Genomic DNA, 16,326 nt, shown 5'->3' with positions numbered 1-16,326 from the left:
TCGTCGCGCCTGCTGGCGGGCCGCACAACCTAGCGGTGCACACCTCCACAAAACGCGTCCTTAAACCTACTAGGCCCCCCTTTTCTCCGCAGCGCCTTGGCAGCGGCGATTGTTGCAGTGCCTTGGAACGTACCGGCATTGTCACGCTGCTAGCATAGCAGACTCAGTGCCAAGTTCTAGTACATTTATTGTAGACGCTTTTGAAAAGGGCCCAATATGACCCCGAGCGCCACGAACGGGGTTCACAACGGCCAGCAAGACGTATCTGAATATTCCTTATCCGGTGTCTTGCACTTCCTGCAAAAAGAATGGCGAAAATACGAGCACGACCGAAATACTTGGGCCATTGAGCGGGCAGAGTTGCGTGCACGGATTGCGCTGCTTGAAGGAGAGCGCCGTGGCGTAGAAAATGTGAAGAATGACCTGATGCGGCGCATCAAGATGCTTGAATACGCGCTTCGCCAGGAGCGACTGAAGAGCTTATCTGATGCTTCCCACACGTCTGGGAAGCAGGCGGAGAGGATTGCAGCAAACGAATCTCACACGCCACAGTACGAGGAGGCAGGTACTACATTCGGTGCGCAACGCCTCGCGACACCGGAGCTGTTCCGCGCGAATGCATGCACAAAGAATGCCAGCATGACGCAGAGCAACGTCAAGCTACCACTTGGTGTCAAGGACTCCAAAGGACGCGCAAAGAGTCGTGCATATTTACAGCAATGCTTGCAAGAGATTGCTTACCTTACCAGTGCCACGACCTTGAATCCACTTTCAAACGATGCCGAAAGCGTTGATACGGGCAGCGAGCAAAGCAGCCTGCCTCGGCCCCACATGTCCTTGCTGGAGGAAGATGCGTCGAATCATGTGGAGCATTTGGAAGGGCGCGAGGAAAAGCGTGCTACAGAGAGTGCCGCAACGCATCTCTTGCCCGAAAAGAAGCGCGAAGCAGAGAGCGCTGCCACGCCACCTGCACTCGAGTACTTTACCCCTACTCAATCCGAGCCGAATCCATTGTCTACAGACCTCGTCAAGAATCTAACCGATATGAGTGCGCTGGAGAAGGAAAAAGAGAAGCATGACGCTGTGAAAAGCGGCGACGCTGCACTGGCACCGTCGCCAGTGCCCGTCGCCGACGTCCAACTTTGGAACTTGAAAGGCACTATGCGCGCCCACTTTGACGTCATCCGCGCGTTGACGTTTGAAGGGGACCGCAACGGGTTTTTCACGGGCTCGGACGACTGTACGATCAAACAATGGGCCTTGTCGTCGATCGATCCCGCACAGTCCCAGCCGGTACCGCAGAACTTGAAGACGCAGCATGTGTTTACGTTTAGAGGCCACACTGCAGCGGTCACATCTTTGGCTTACTCGAAAGAGCAGCAGTGTTTGTATAGCAGCAGCATGGATTTTACCATCCGCGCTTGGCCGGTTGCTACTGCCGAGGATCGCGCCGGTGCCGCCCAGTCCACGCTAATTGCCAAGACACCAGAAATTGTGTGGAATATTGTGCTGCTGCAGCACCACGGTAAAGAGGATGCGCTCCTCGCATCGACATGCGCCGACGGACTGGTCCGACTATGGCGCGTGGACACGGAAGAGCCGCAACTCTACTTGAGCTGGGACTATTTCGGCACCGATCGAAGTGTGTGTGTGGATGAAGGTTCAGCGCAGTATAACAACAGCGAGCTCCCTGTCCCGACATTTATTACAGCAGTGCCAGCCGACTTGCGTATATGTGCAGTAAGCTACACGAATGGCTGTGTCAAGACATTTTCGGTTGAGACGGGCAACCAACTAAAATGCCTCACCTCTCCAGAGAAATTGGAGAAGCGGTCTGATATTCATACCAACATGCTGGGGGCGCATCCAACGCTGCCGCTTGTGTTGACTGCACAGGAAAACAATTATATACGCATGTTGAATGTCACAACAGGCGAGTGCATCATGGAACTTTGTGCACACAATGACAGCGTATCGTGCATTGATGTCGATCCTTCTGGCTTGACGCTGATGAGTGGCAGCCACGATTGTACACTGCGCTTTTGGGACATGATCAGCACTGCTGCACAAAACGAGGCCGAGTCGGGGAATAAAAACAGTGCCGCCAATCCTGGCCAACCTTCGGACCCCTACTCGGCTGTGTGTTTCCAAGAAGTAAAGCCGCACAGCGCTAAAGACAACGAAGGCATTCTTGTTGCCTTATACCACCCTACTGCTCCATACGTGGCTACGGCCGGCGCCGACGGCATGGTGCAGCTCTTCGGATAGTACTACGCGTGCATACAAATCATTACTACAACACTACGCTCTCAAAGCATGCAAAACAGTAAGAAACCATGTAGCAAAACATAATTGTCTCTTGTGAGACACTCTTCTCTGATCATGATTGTCATCCTTACTGCAGGGACCATGCTAATCTTCTCTGTATCGTTCCAATTTTTTCGTATGCTACCCGAAGGTGCATAGAGCATGTGAAATTTTGTAGACATGTACAGTGATTGCTAGCGCATAACACATGTAGAAAATATTGGCCGTACAAAGATGACTAAAAGTACCGTTTTACGCGATTTGTTTGCAGTAAATTGGCAAGGCAAATTCCCCTGCCGTAGGAGCCGAGTCTCCTGCTTACAAACAGACCGCGTGCTGTGCATTTTTCAATCACTACCACTCGTCGATTTCCGACGGTGTTAGGCCAGTTGTTTTGCACGGTAAGGACTTACCTCTAATAAGCGGGATTATTGTTGGAGAGTAGTCTCTTACGAATCTTTTTAGGCCCATTCGGGCGCCACACTTGAACAGAAACCCAGCAAGGGCCATCATTTGCAATCATGGCCGAAAAGAATTTTGTACAGTCATTCGATGCCATGAATGTTGGAAATGAACTTCCGGCAGATAATGGCTTGGCCGAGCCATATGCTGCGCCCAACAATGTGCCGTTCGACGCGATTATGTCGTTTTCCCCATTCCATCTGACTCAACCGAGTCCCAGCCTCCAGGACAATGCGACGGCCAACATGTATTCTTCTCGGTTCCAGCACTTGTTCTCCAACGGAAATTCTGCTCCAGGAAATAGTGTTGCCCGAACGAAATCGCAAGAAGACATGTTTGCCAAGGCGCCTGGAGCAGTGCCTGATGCAGCCACTCCTGGGCGTTTAGACATGCTAAACCCCTTGTTTTCTGCAGGATCTGCAAATTCACAAGGCGCTCGCGGCACTCTCCCATTTTACTCTAATACGTGGGGAGCGCCAAGCCCATCTTCGCCGTTTGGCGTCGGAAGTGATCGTTTGACCTCCGTGAACGGAACACAGCCGACCATGCAACTCGGCGCAGGCCCTATTCGTTTTGGCGGGAATATCCCGACTAATACTACAGGCGAAACGGATATTATCCCCACTGCGATTGTAATTAAGAACATTCCCTTCAACATTAAACGCGAGCAACTACTCCACGTTATCGTACGTTTGCAATCCTACTGACATTAGCGCGATTTAGGCATTCCTGTTCCTTATGCATTCAACTACCACTTTGACCAGGGCATTTTCCGTGGACTGGCCTTTGCTAATTTCCATTCGCCCGCGGAAGCGAACGAGGTGGTGGCAGCATTGAACGGTCTCGATGTGAGTGGCCGCAAATTGCGCGTCGAGTACAAGAAAGTACTACAAGCCGGCGAGAAGGAACGTATCGAGAAAGAGAAAGCTATCAAGCGTTTGCAGTATCCGCACGGCGCCAGTGACAAGGACCGTAAAAAAGACAAGCCCATGGGCGCCGAATTTGTGCCTTCCTCGCTGGGTATGCCTTCAGCGCCCAGCAGGGTTGTCTCTCCTAGCGTGCCACTGCTCAATACATTCTCCCCACCCCCACTGGCAATGCCCCACCAGGAGAACGTTGCAGCGCTTGATGCGGGCAGCTTTTCCAACACAAGCGACTCGGCACTCAACGATTCGCTGGACCTGAATGACCCATTTGCACTGGAGGTCTATTCGCGCGTCTTGCTTTTTAAAGACGACCGTATACGCGACGAGCTTGCTTTTTCCAAGAGTCTTTCCCACACGGAGCGCCGCATTGTACAGCTTGTCACACAAAAGCTGGGCCTCTTCCACCGCATGGTCGGCGGTGCGGACGAGCGACAGGTGATTGTGACCAAGTTTGAGTTACCTCAAAGGACCACACCCATCCCCCTTGATGCGCGCGATGGAAGCTCGCAAAGCACGCCCAGCGCACCCACCATATTGCGCCCTGACCTGCGTTCGAAGCAGTCTGCACCCGACATGAAACGTGCAACGCGCGACACTATTGCGGAGCAAGAACATGCGCGTGCCCGAAACGGCCTCCTGGCGCACCCCAGCTTGCCTGCGCGCAGGCCCAACAGCGGGATGCGCGAAGGATATGCACAGGATCCACGCTTTGAATTCAACAACCTCACACCCGGCGCTGGCATGTTTGGTTTTCCTTTTGACATGACTTCTGTTCCTCTTCTTCCACGCCCCAACAGCGTAGATATTGAGCATTTGGACCAGTATCAAAATACAAAAAGCCCCACACCCTTTGCCTCTTCTTTCCGGTCCAAGTCGCCTTTTGCGAGCCATGCACTGCACCACGGTACTGGTGCATCCACACCCGTCTCGCCATTGGCCCACAGTACCGGCGCCTTGGATACGAGTCAGCCGGGTGCGGCGCTCAACGGCCTCGCTGGCACGCACAGACCGCTTCCAATGCGGGGCATGCCGGTTGACTTGAACATAAACGACAAAATCAAGCCGAGGCTGCAAGTGACATCTCATCTCGCCGACGCGCCGCATTCGGAGCGCCTATGGGAAAAGAGCGTGTCTGATTCATCGGAGCATGCGTTGGCCTTTGCGGGTGCTTCCAAGGATACGACGCCGTGAATGGTCCCACCCACGTTAACAACGAGTTCTATGAGTGACGATAATCATTTCAATTGAGTAACGGGAAGCTATGCAAATATACCTAGATGTTTGGTGCTCGTCTTTCCTCCCCAAGATCATGTTCTTTTTTCTCCATAGATTTGGAATAAATTGCCTCTACACCACATTTTCTTCTCCACTTTTTGGGACCGCCGCGGCCGGGCTCGTGCAAGTTTGATTTCACCGCAGAATACAGTGCCTAGCGTCCATGGGCGTGCATGGCGAAGCACATGCTAGTTACCCAATGGTCTCGTACGCCAATGTACCGGCACGCAAACTCCAATCAATACGCGATCCGCCGTGCGAATATTTCGCAAACATGCGCGCAAGCACACACCCTATTGTGATGACGCGTGCGCCTGTGCGACGGCGCTTCCATCGCGCTACAATAGGGAAACATGCTGCGGCCAGCGTTGTATGCGAAGCAGGACTGTCTCTATCTTGCGATCGTACCGCGCCAGTCGTTTTGAGCGCGTCTGCGTACGCCCACGCCAGCCAATTCACCCCTTTGTATACCAAAAACGCCCCTCCTGCAAAGCGCGCCATCGAGTTTCGTGTGCCTTCGATGGTCGTGGTGCAGAATGCATGGGGCAAGCCCAAAGCATGGGCCCCCCCGGCCAGGGCGCCCGCACCCAGCGCAACGCCCGTTGCTGAAAAGCGCACGACTTGGGCAGCGCCGCCCGCGAAGCAAGTCTTTTCGCTGGAGCAGCTGTACGCGGATGCACACAAACAGTTTCACCCCATTGTCACGACTCCCGTAGGTCTTGTGAACCAGGGCAACTCGTGTTTTGCGAGCGTGATTTTGCAGATGCTGGTGTACACACGACCCTTGTACCATTTCCTAACGAGTTTGCATAGAGAGGTGCCGCAAGATTTGAGCAACTCGACGCCTCTTCTCGAAGCCATCTTTCGGTTTCTGAGAGGCATTCCCGAAGCGCCAGCGGATCTCTCGCTCGCCTCTGCCCAGGAGCTCGACACTGCGCCTATTTTGCCCGACTACATCTTTGACGCCATGCGCCTGCACAAACGCTTCGACCTTTTGCACCTTGGCCACCAAGAAGATGCCGAGGAGTTTTTTTCCATGGTGCTTAGCACACTGCATGATGAGTTGCTTTTGGTATACCAGCGTGCGATGCAGCGCCAGACGGGCCGTGCTACTGTGCAAAGCCCTGCACTTGCGGCCAGCGGCGTCGATGCTCTTTGCGAGACGCGCGAGGCGCAGCGGCCACAGAGCCCCGATGGCGATACCTGGCTTGAGGTCGGACAAAAAGGCAAGACGAGCCTCACAAGAACGAGCGGGACATTGGACGCTGAGTCGCCCATCACACGCATGTTTGACGGTAAACTGCGCAGTATCCTGACGATTCCCGGCTCAAAAACAAGCGTTGTGCTTGAACCGTGCCGGACATTGCCGCTCGATATTCAGCCGCCGCATGTGCATGCCATCAGCGATGCACTGCGCAACACCGCAGTCCCAGAGGAGATCAGCGGCGTGTGGTCGCCCGGCAGGAATGCGTTTGTGGAAGCAACAAAGCATGTGCTTCTGGAGCAGCTGCCGCCTGTGCTTGTTCTCCACTTGAAACGTTTTGTGTACGACGAGGTGGGCGGCGTGCAAAAGAGCTGCAAAAACATTGCGTACCCACTCACGCTGGACATGGCACCCGAAATGATGTCTGCGCTGCTGCGCACCACCGAAACAAATTTGCAATACACCCTCTTTGGCGTTGTATACCACCATGGGCGTCTTGCGACAGGGGGGCACTATACCGTGGCAGTGATGCGCCAGGACGGATCTGGCTGGATCCATATTGACGACACATACGTCAGTCCTATACCCACGGAAGAAGTATTGCACCCACAGAAAAGCGCGCAGCTGGGCAGTGGCCAAGCGTACCTCTTGTTCTACCATAGGCTGTAGTGTGCTCTACAAAAGGTCTTCGTCTACGCCTACCTGCTCCGTGTTGCGAGTGTCCTGTGCTGGCTTTGATACACTTGTCGCCGAGACAAATGCAGGAGCGCTGGGCTTGGACTCTAACGCACGCGCTTCAAGCATCGCCATTGGATCCGTCGCAATGGCGGGCGCAGCTGCGCCGCTCGACACCATCGAGCCAAGCTCCGAGGCAAACTGCGCCTGGACGGACCGCTTGATCCGGAGCATCTCACGGAACGTATCTTCGGTGCCCGTCTCGATCTCAAATGCATTCCACACGTTCCAAAACTCGGTGCTGGTCGTGGGGCTGCAGAATTGGCTTGCGTAGGAATAAATCGCGCGCGCACGTTCCGTCTCGCCGAGCTTGCGCTCCATCGCGGCAAAGCGCAGCGCCAAAAGGACCGTCTGCCGATCGGGAAGGGCCTCCATCGCGGCTTCGTAGATTGGGCGTGTCGCTACAATACCATAGTGTGCGGCTGCCTTGGCAATGTAATACAAGTACATTTCGTAGCGGTCTTTGGGCACGATTTCCTTGGTCGCGCGCTCGTATATGCGCATCGCTTTGCGGAGCAGTCCATGCTCTTCCTCAAACATGCCGTACTGCAGAAAGAGAGGGCGGCCAAACTTGGGCGGACACTTTTCGAGCGCCTGCTCAAACAGATCGCGGGTGCGCTCCAAACGTGTGCCGCCGTATCGCTTGCAAAACTTGCTCAAATACACATTCCACAGCTCAAAAGCAACCGGATAAGAGAACACTTCTACGCCGCGCTCGTACACTTTAAACGCCTCTTCAAAGTAGCCCTGCTCTTCCAGGAACGCCGCGTAATTAATAATCGTTTGGGCGTTGGCAATCTTGAGCTCCATTACGCGGTCGAAGGCGTGCTTTGCAGCGTCGATAGTGCCGAGCGCTTCGAGTAGGTCGGTGTAGAGTCCCCATACTTTCAGGCTTTTGAACACGCGCGTTTGTGCAGGGAGCGAGTCGTCAAAGTAGGAGATGGACTTGAGCTTGTTTTGCGTGCTTGGCGCACTCGTGGCGCGAGACAGTACGCGGAGCGCCTCGTTGTAGTTGCCGTTCCGCACTTCCATCTCGGCCCACGCACACCACACCTCTGCCAAGTCTTCCACACGCTTGTGCGGGACCTTGACGGCGCGCTCAAAGATTTTGCGCGCAGCAACAAGATCGCTCGCTGCGCGCTCCGATCTTGCACCACCTTGCTCGTAAAAGAGAGCAAAGTGAATAAAAAGCAAATGCAAGTTGGGCGTCGCTTTGCGCGGATTGATGGTGTCGAGTGCATTTTTGTACGTAGCCACAATTTCCTCGTCGTTGTCGCCCCACAAAAAAACGCGCTTTTCCCACTCCTGCACATCGTCTGGGTTGCGCCGGAGCAGGACATCGTTGACCAAGAAAGGACGGCGCTCCATGAGCGCCTCAAACTCCTGCATGCGCGCATCGACTTCGGCCTCGCGTTCGGCCACCTCGTCGTCTTCTTCCGCCAGCTCCTCCATGAGAAAACTAATCACATTTTCGCTCGTCTCGGCATACGCGTCAAAGATTTGCGTAAAGTCACGCACGGTGAGCACTTGCTTTATGCCTTGCTCAAAAATATCGCGCGCGGTGTCGAGGTCGCCGCGCTTGATATAGTACGTCGCAAGCCCAGTCCAGAGTCGGCCGGCTTGATCGGGGAATCGAGCGAGCCCATCCTGCAGGACAATGCGGTGCACGGGCAGGCGTGTGGTATCTTGCTGCTCCCCGAGCGCGGCTTCCTCTTTTTGGGAGAGTCCGACTTGCTCGGGAAATCTGTCGACAATGTCGAGCCATTCGACAAAGAGCTGAAACGCACTTTTGCCGTCGGGGCTCATGTATGTCCCTTGCAGCGCCGCGCGTGCCAGTCGCAGGAGCACGCTGGCCGCTTCCAAGACGCGTGCTGCTTGCCGCGCGTCCATCGTCTCTGTTTCTTCCTCGCTGTCCGCGTCCGCGTCGTGCACATAGTCCGAAGAAGAGGGCGCGACACTTGCACACGCACCGTCTGCATAGTACGGCGCGGCTGGCTGCTCGATGAGCAAGGCGACGTACCGCTCGGACAAGCTCGGGTCGACTTGCAGGTAGCGGCGCCAGACACGCTGGGCCGTCTCGCCGCCGCACAGCTCGGCCCAGCGCAGGTACACCTTCCAGATGCGCAGATGGAGCGAGCCAGGGAGCGTGCGCAAAGCACGGTCGAATGTACGGCGTGCGTGCGTGCGAGACAAGCTGGGCGGGCATTTTGGGTGCACGAATAGCTGCACGTAGTCAAGCCATAGCCGCGGCATGGCCGGCAGCCACATGAGCGCACGCTCGTACGCAGCTGCAAGGCTCCGCCATTCTTGCCAGCCAAGCACTCCGTCGAGTCCGCCATCCCACTGGGTCTGCGCTTCCTCCTGTTTTCTGGAATCGAGCAGCGATGGGCCCATCTCCAGCACGTTTTGGTGCAGCGCGCGTGCGCGGGCGGCTTGTGCCCCCCCCTGGGGCTCGCCCAAAACAAATCGCGCCCGGGCACGCAGGTAGCGCGACCAAAGTCGGTACGCGTAGGGAAACTGGGCCAGTGCGCGCTCGTAAATGCTGACAACGCGCTGCAGTGCAAGCCGCTGTGCTGCGTCAGAAAAGAGTCCTAGCAGCTCGACACCTGCAGACGAGAGCCATGTATCTGGAATCGGACGTTTGCGGTAGTTTGCTTCTTCCACATGCGTAATGTAAGAAAGCCACGTCCGGATGCTGTCTGCATTGCGCAGCAATTCCTGCTCGAGCGCGACATCATCGGCTGGGACAATGTCGGGATGTGTATGTGGCGCAGGCACAGGAAATGTACAGGGAAATAGCGCGCGGATCCGCTCCAGCTCCAGCACCGCAGGGGTTTTACTGGCTCCAGCCATGGCGTGGGCTGCGTCGACGCTGCGCGGTAGGCCAACAGGTATCGGCCGAACAAACTTCTTGCGGGGCTTGCCGGCCGAGCGCGCCTGTGCGCAGCGCGCGTGGTTGGAGCTCGATGGACGCGCGCATTCCAGCCAGTGTGCCTGACGATGCGCTGGAGGAGTACATTGCCGAGATGATTTTGCAAGAGGCGCGCCAGAAGGACAAAGCGTACCGCGAACAGGGTATTTCCGCTTTTAGAGCGCCTGATTTGCGTCCTGGGCGCACCAACAAACGATTTCTCGCTTCCACGATCCGCAACGCCGACTCGCATAACCAGCGACAAGAGACGCACGAGGCGCGACGTGGGTCAGCACGCAAAGCGGTGCGTATGCACAGCGATCGTCTCCGTGGCTATAAATATGGTACAGACGCTAAAGACACGCCGGGGCGCGGACTTGAGCGCCGCACCGCGCGGCCTCGAGCCACTGGGCGGCGCTCCACGTCGCCGGACGTTGGGCCGATGCCCGCGCCGCGGGTACGCGAATGGGATCTCGGCAAGGAGCACTTTTAGTGCAGGAGCAGCGCAAGTCCTGCGACGACCACGGATAGAATGAGAACTGCGAATATACCCCTGTAGTGTGCCTTTTTCGGCGCTCCGCACTGTATCACAATCTTGTGCAGCGCGTGCGGCGCCGCGTTGCTGTGCTCAATGTAGAGTGTCTGTTCGTGGGCCACATACCGATACGCGCCGTCGCTCAGCGCTGCACAGATAGGCTCGCTGCGGAAATGGTAGTCGGGGATGAAGCATTCCGTGACGCGTGGCCCATTGCCGCTGGGGCCGTTGCGCCACTGGAACGTGAGCGTTTGTCTGCGTGCGTCCCAGGCGGTACTGCAGGGGATCCCAGCCACCTTGGCAACGTACGGCCTGAGGATCGCGTTGAGTGCGCGCCCACCGCGATAGAGCGGCTCGGCGGGGCGCTTGTTGGCTGTGTCGGCCGCGCCGGCCTCTAGATTGATCACGGAAAAGTCCTCCATGTTCCAGCCGTCGCCATGCTGTACCGTGTTCGTGGGGTTGTAGTTCCACAGCGTGAAAGAGACCAGATTGCGCTCGAGTCCAGAGACGAGCGCATCGAGCAGTGTGTTCTGGACGCGGTAGTCGCCAGGCCGAGTATGCAGGACTTGGTTCACGTCGTACGGAACACCAGCCTCGCCGATAAGGACCGGCACTTGGCCTACGCGCTCGTAGCCGCGGCGCACGAGCTGCGAGAGCTGATAATAGTAGTTGCGCGCTAGTCCCCGCGCGCCAAAGTAGACGGCACACAGGATGAACATGCCGCGGCTCAGGCCCTGTACATTGACGCTCATGCCGTTGTACGCTTTGAAGAATAGCACATTCAGGTCGTAGAAATGCGGCGCGTACACAAGATTGGGGGGCTGGGCGGTGGAAAGGCACGGCGTGTCGTCGGCTCCCGGCGCCCAGCGCGGCATAAACTCGTTTGGGATCGGCTCGACAAGGAGCAGGCCGTGCGAACACACTTGCTGGATCCGCGCGTGGAACGCAGCAATAAACGGCGCGTAGAAATCGCAATACCACTCGACCTTGCGCCGCCCGTGCTTGGGCCGCGGGTCTACCGAGAAGTAGTCGGCCTGCAAGACCACAGGCTTGCGCATACCTGCGTCCCACTCCCACACACCATGCTCTCTCCAAATGCACCCATCGCTCTTGCGCGTGCTCACGAATCGGTCGTTTTCCGCACGCGCAATCCACGCGCGCGCGCGCGGATCGACTCGGGTGCGATGTGAAACGCGCGACGGGAACGGCCAAGACTTTACATAGAATGGTATCTCCTGTGCGTACCCATCTCCTAGCGCCATGCTCTCGAGCGCAGAGGGGTAGTGCCCGATGTGCAAATCCGTCTCGTAGCACCACCGATGGAACGAGTAGAGGTTGATAAAGCCGCGGTGCGGTTCGTTCATTAGCTCCATCCCTGCAAACGCCTCGCACGGCGCAAGATGCGCCGCGAGCTGGGTATATGCCTCGATGTAGGCGTGCTGCAGGACGTCTTGGATATTTTGCTCCGCTCCGTCGATCAAGAGGCGCAGTCCAGGCGCAAACATGCGGCCGCCCCAGAACAGCGTCGCCATCGTCGCAGGTGCCAGCTTCTGGTAGCCAGACGGCCAGTTGAATGGGCCGGTGGGTTCCTCTTTGTGTGCGGGAGGCGTGCTCGACAGCGGCGCCGTGCCCGATTCGGGGACGAGCGCTGCGCCCGTGGTCTGCAGCTGCGCAGGATCGAGGCCTGCGGCACGTAATGTCCAGCCAGGCGCTCCGCTCCCACCCGTCAGCCTGCTCCATACATCCTGGTGTGCACACACGACACACTTTATCTTGTACTGGGCCATCACCTTGAACAGCTCCACCAAGTAAGCGACATATTCTGCGGCAATGGGGTACTGCGGGCACGGGCCTTGGGGCGAGAGCGCTTCCCATGTCACGAGCAGACGCACGAGCGGCATGCCCCACGCTTGCAGTCGCGCAAAATAGCCAGGCGCTTCTTGGAGCGTGCAGGGCCGGTCGACAAACGAAACGGTTTCGGGGCTGCTGTACGTTGCTTTGGTCTCGGCGGGCTTCGTGGGAAGCTTGCTCACGCCGGACACGTTCATCCCGCGGAGCAGCAGCGTGCGGCCATGTGCGTCGGACAAGTAGCGGCCGCGCGTGCGAATCTTGCCGCCAAGCGCCGCGTCGGACAAGTCGTGGGCGACCATAACGTGCAGACCCGATAGCCCGATTTGTTAGTCTATGTCCAGGCTACGGTATGGGGAGTCGAAGCGTTCGCGCACGCACGCAGGTGCGCCGGCGTACGCGGCGGGCGTCGAGCAGGAATGCGTGCCAGACACGGGCGGCGAAAATAGCGCGCTGGGTCGGAGTGGCGCCAAGGACGGCGAGGTCGGTTGGCTGTGCGCAAGCGCGTCCTGCGGCGACTGCGCAAAGAGTTGGTCGTGCCACGGGCCTGTGGGCGGTCGGCTGGCGCTGCGGAACGGCGCACGGGGCGCAGGGTTCGCTGGCACCAAGTGTCTCGGGCTGTGCGGCTCGCGTCCGGCATGGCGCTGGCGCTGGCGCTCCTCGCCGGTGATGACGATCAGCGTGTCTGTCAGGCACCGGATTTGGTCGTCGCTATCGCGGAGTACACTGCCCAGTGCGGAGTCAAACGCGGCTGCAAGCTGGTCCATAGCATCGTAGCCTGGGCGTAGCGCAAATGACATGCGCGTCTCGAGCGATGTCGAAATGGCGTGGCGCAGTCCGCGGTTCACCGCTTGGGCCGCGTTCACGGCACAGTCCATTTGCGTGCACAGGGCGGGCGTGACAAGCGCTTGGGCATTGGGTATCCTCGGCGCGCACTGGTGGAACTGCTGCAATGCAAGCTCCAAGTTTCCCAGATGGGGCGCATCTTCGTTTCGATCAACTCGTGGCGTGCCATGGCGAAGGGCGCGCGGCGCACTACCAGGGTACACCGTGCGACGAGAATGCATGGGTGTGCTGGGCGAGCGCGACGGTGCTACACCGCCCTCTTCCCCATGCGTGGGCCGCAAAGACAAAGCGTGCATACGCCGGTCAAATTTTCGCGTATACTCATCGCCAAAGTCGGGTGCTGGTGTGTGCTGGGAATGCTGTGCATGCGTATGCGGCATCGGCGCGCGCGCACTGCGGAAAGAGCGCGCCGCAATGGACGGCGAGTTGTACGAGTTCTCGCCGAAGGGCGACGTCGTATCGGGACTGGGTGGGCTTCGAGCCTCCCATGCCTCGTCTTTCCTGCATGCATTAGCAAGCAGGCGCCGAATTTCCGCCTCGTGCTGTGCACTTCTCCGCGCTCGCCGCGTACTGGGAGTCGAGCGTATGCTAGAGTGCGACGTATCCAGGCCGGCGGACACGTCCATCGTGCGTGAAGCGCACAGGCACAGGGAAAGCGCGCCGCGCGCGCGAATGAAGGTGTGTATGCGCATTCCACAGGGCTTGCTCCACATGGTCGGTTGGGGTGTCTATCTGTGCACCGTCTATGAAAGCTAGTCCATCAGGGTATATCAGGCCGGACACAACGAGGAGGTCGCAAGGCAACTGAACTGGGATGGAGAAGAGACTTAGTTCGAGCTTGTTGCTTTGCTTGCGTCGTTGGTAATCTCTTTCTCCACTGCATTCAATCCACGACGGAATTGTTTGCGGTAGTCGCTCGAGGAGCCAGAGGACAGCACTTTTGCGTCCTGGTACACACTCAATGTGTCCGATATATACTGCTGATTGAAACCAACACGAGAGAGTCCCAAGAGCTGGGCAAATGACTTGGCAGTGACAAAGCCGTCCGCATAGCCGAGGTCACGGGCATTTTGCTTCGAAGCTACACGGCGCCGAGCAAGGTGTGCAGCACGAGCAGCAAAACCACCGCCAACAAACTCGTCACGCTTGTGGTGGTGCGTAGAGTGGGCACTGGAGCTCGAGTGCTTTGCGTGGGACGAGTGCTTTGCGTGGGACGAATGCTTTGCGTGGGACGAATGCTTTGCGTGGGACGAATGCTTTGCGTGGGGCGAATGCTTTGCGTGGCCATGCTTTGAGGAGTGGCCATGCTTGGGGCTGCTAGAGACCGTCTCGACCTTCTTGACTTGTGCGTTGCGTGCACCAGACGCGCCAGCCGTATCGTCCGAGCTATCCGACGCGCTTGCCTTGCCCGACGCGCTTGCCTTGCCCGACGCGCTTGCCTTGCCCGACGAGCTTGCCTTGCCCGACGCGCTTGCCTTGCCCGACGAGCTTGCCTTACCCGACGTGCCTGCCGAGGCACCGCACTGCGACTTGCTCTCAATGCCAGCGTTCCCACGCACCGTGGAGTATGACTGCGGCAGCTTGGTTGACGAGAGATCCTGCATCATCATATTGATCATCTTGTTCGTGACCTGGTTGTTGAAACCCCAAGCATTGTATTCATTGTCCATATAATCAGGAAGCGCAGCCTTGAAACACCAGCCGGCATTCTGTTTGCAGTTCTCCATCGTCCAGCTCCAAAACATGGTACCGGCAGTAGCCTCGTGGTAGGTGTCGACCTGGGCCTGGCAGTACTTGGCCGTGGCGCTCTGTTTATGCTTTACTCCGTCAAGAGACTGCGGATTGAGTGCACAGGACCATTCGCCGACGACCATATTGCCGCGGGCCGTGCTCGACTGCTGCTTCATCGACTGCGCCAGCGGCCCCTGGATCTCCGAGGTGTGCTTCTTGGCACTCATCTTCTGGTCCTGGGGCGTAAAGACAAAGTAACTGTGGGTGTCCTGCACCACAAAGTCGTCGCGCTTTGAAGCAAACTGCGCACCCTGCTTTGGACTAAACGCGTCGTGAAAGTACAAGGGCAAATCTTTTGCGTACTTGTTCACCTTGCGCATCTTGTCCATCGTGTTGCTGTAAAACGTCCAGAGCCTGTCATTGTTCTGCGGCTCGTTCAAGAGTTCGATGCCTACCACGTTCGTCACGCCCGCATACTCTTTCGTGAGCCACATCAAAAAGTCGGCGGTGAGCTTCTCGTTGTGGTTGTTGAAGAAACCAACGTTTCGGTTCACGCCAGCGTGCGACTGTGCGTTTTGCGAGCCGTACGCGCCGTGGAGATCGATCAAGACTCCAATATCGTGCTCGTCGGCCCACTTGATCGCACGGTTCAGGTACTTTATGCCGTTTGCATACACGTCGCCGTAGGAAGCAAAGTCGCTATTAGCAGTGAATTGGGACCCGCCCAGCCAGTAGCCAATAGGGATGCGAATCGTGTTGATACCCGCCGTCTTCATGAGCCTAAAGTCGCTCTCGTCAATCCATGTATCCCAGTGCTTCTCCATACGCGCGCGTGCACTCTGGAGCCCAGTTTTCGACGTGCCGTATCCATTCAACACGTCCATCTCTGCCGACTTCTTGTCCACGGCACAGTCAAACATGGAGCCAGCCATCCAGTCTTCAAGAACGAACCAGGAGCCGCCATTGACACCCACTTGCTTTCGGTAGCGCATCAAATTGGCGCGCGTCTGGTTATAGCTGGGAAACGAGACTTGTATGCTCTCCTTGGGCGTGTACTCATCAAGGACCTCGCACCCATTCCCCACCGTTTCGCCGCCGCTCGTCTTCTTTGCGACGCGGCCCTGCGTAGGGGGAATGCTGAGAACAGAAGGATAGCCGTACTTTTCGGGATCGAGGTACTCGGCGCCCCCCTGGGACTGCGAGACACGGCTGCCCTTGACGCTGTGGGAAGTATTGTGGGGAATCACGGGAACGGGCTTGTAATTTGCCGCGGACAGCGACAGGGACTTGGCCACGGAAGCGAAATCAAGAGGAGAGGTAAGCACTTGCATGGTGAAAATCGAGGAGGGTGGCAGTGCAGCGCAAAAAAAATCCGGCCAGCGGACAAAGAATGGGGAATGAAAATACGCGCAGCGTAAGAATGAGGAGGGATAGCAGACACCAGGTCGCTAAACGTGTAAATATGCAGGCTACGCCTGTGGTAGCAAGTCTGGACCAGGAAGAAGGGTGCAGTGCGCACTACCTTGTGCGCCCTTTATACATTGCG

At 57.3% G+C, this 16,326-nt stretch overlaps 7 protein-coding genes across 7 annotated transcripts; 3 read left to right on the top strand and 4 right to left on the bottom strand.

Moving 5' to 3' along the window:
- Window positions 1-216: 216 nt before the first annotated feature.
- ADI1 (1,2-dihydroxy-3-keto-5-methylthiopentene dioxygenase) lies at window positions 217-2,268 on the top strand (the record flags this gene model as incomplete). Its single annotated transcript, XM_056205722.1, has 1 exon — window positions 217-2,268. One exon carries the CDS (start codon window positions 217-219, stop codon window positions 2,266-2,268), a length of 2,052 nt encoding a protein of 683 aa, XP_056061697.1.
- Window positions 2,269-2,828: 560 nt separating this feature from the next.
- PIN4 (Peptidyl-prolyl cis-trans isomerase pin4) lies at window positions 2,829-4,886 on the top strand (the record flags this gene model as incomplete). The annotated part of the gene is made up of 2 exons (XM_056205721.1): window positions 2,829-3,455; window positions 3,483-4,886. 2 exons carry the CDS (start codon window positions 2,829-2,831, stop codon window positions 4,884-4,886), a joined length of 2,031 nt encoding a protein of 676 aa, XP_056061696.1.
- Window positions 4,887-5,490: 604 nt separating this feature from the next.
- MVES1_000864 (ubiquitinyl hydrolase 1) lies at window positions 5,491-6,843 on the top strand (the record flags this gene model as incomplete). Its single annotated transcript, XM_056205720.1, has 1 exon — window positions 5,491-6,843. One exon carries the CDS (start codon window positions 5,491-5,493, stop codon window positions 6,841-6,843), a length of 1,353 nt encoding a protein of 450 aa, XP_056061695.1.
- Window positions 6,844-6,849: 6 nt separating this feature from the next.
- Window positions 6,850-9,762, bottom strand: SYF1 (pre-mRNA-splicing factor syf1; the record flags this gene model as incomplete). Its single annotated transcript, XM_056205719.1, has 1 exon — window positions 6,850-9,762. One exon carries the CDS (start codon window positions 9,760-9,762, stop codon window positions 6,850-6,852), a length of 2,913 nt encoding a protein of 970 aa, XP_056061694.1.
- A 547-nt stretch (window positions 9,763-10,309) lies between these two features.
- MVES1_000862 (uncharacterized protein) lies at window positions 10,310-12,505 on the bottom strand (the record flags this gene model as incomplete). Its single annotated transcript, XM_056205718.1, has 1 exon — window positions 10,310-12,505. The coding sequence occupies one exon, from the start codon at window positions 12,503-12,505 to the stop codon at window positions 10,310-10,312; it is 2,196 nt and encodes a 731-aa protein (XP_056061693.1).
- Window positions 12,506-12,532: 27 nt separating this feature from the next.
- MVES1_000861 (uncharacterized protein) lies at window positions 12,533-13,675 on the bottom strand (the record flags this gene model as incomplete). Its single annotated transcript, XM_056205717.1, has 1 exon — window positions 12,533-13,675. One exon carries the CDS (start codon window positions 13,673-13,675, stop codon window positions 12,533-12,535), a length of 1,143 nt encoding a protein of 380 aa, XP_056061692.1.
- Window positions 13,676-13,876: 201 nt separating this feature from the next.
- Window positions 13,877-16,111, bottom strand: MVES1_000860 (uncharacterized protein; the record flags this gene model as incomplete). The annotated part of the gene is made up of 1 exon (XM_056205716.1): window positions 13,877-16,111. One exon carries the CDS (start codon window positions 16,109-16,111, stop codon window positions 13,877-13,879), a length of 2,235 nt encoding a protein of 744 aa, XP_056061691.1.
- Window positions 16,112-16,326: the final 215 nt, after the last annotated feature.

Source organism: Malassezia vespertilionis, chromosome 2 (assembly GCF_029542925.1).
Source record: "Malassezia vespertilionis chromosome 2, complete sequence".
NCBI classification, from domain to species: domain Eukaryota; kingdom Fungi; phylum Basidiomycota; class Malasseziomycetes; order Malasseziales; family Malasseziaceae; genus Malassezia; species Malassezia vespertilionis.
The sequence above is the reverse complement of the archived record's forward strand: the minus strand, read 5'-3'. Positions and strand labels throughout refer to the sequence as shown.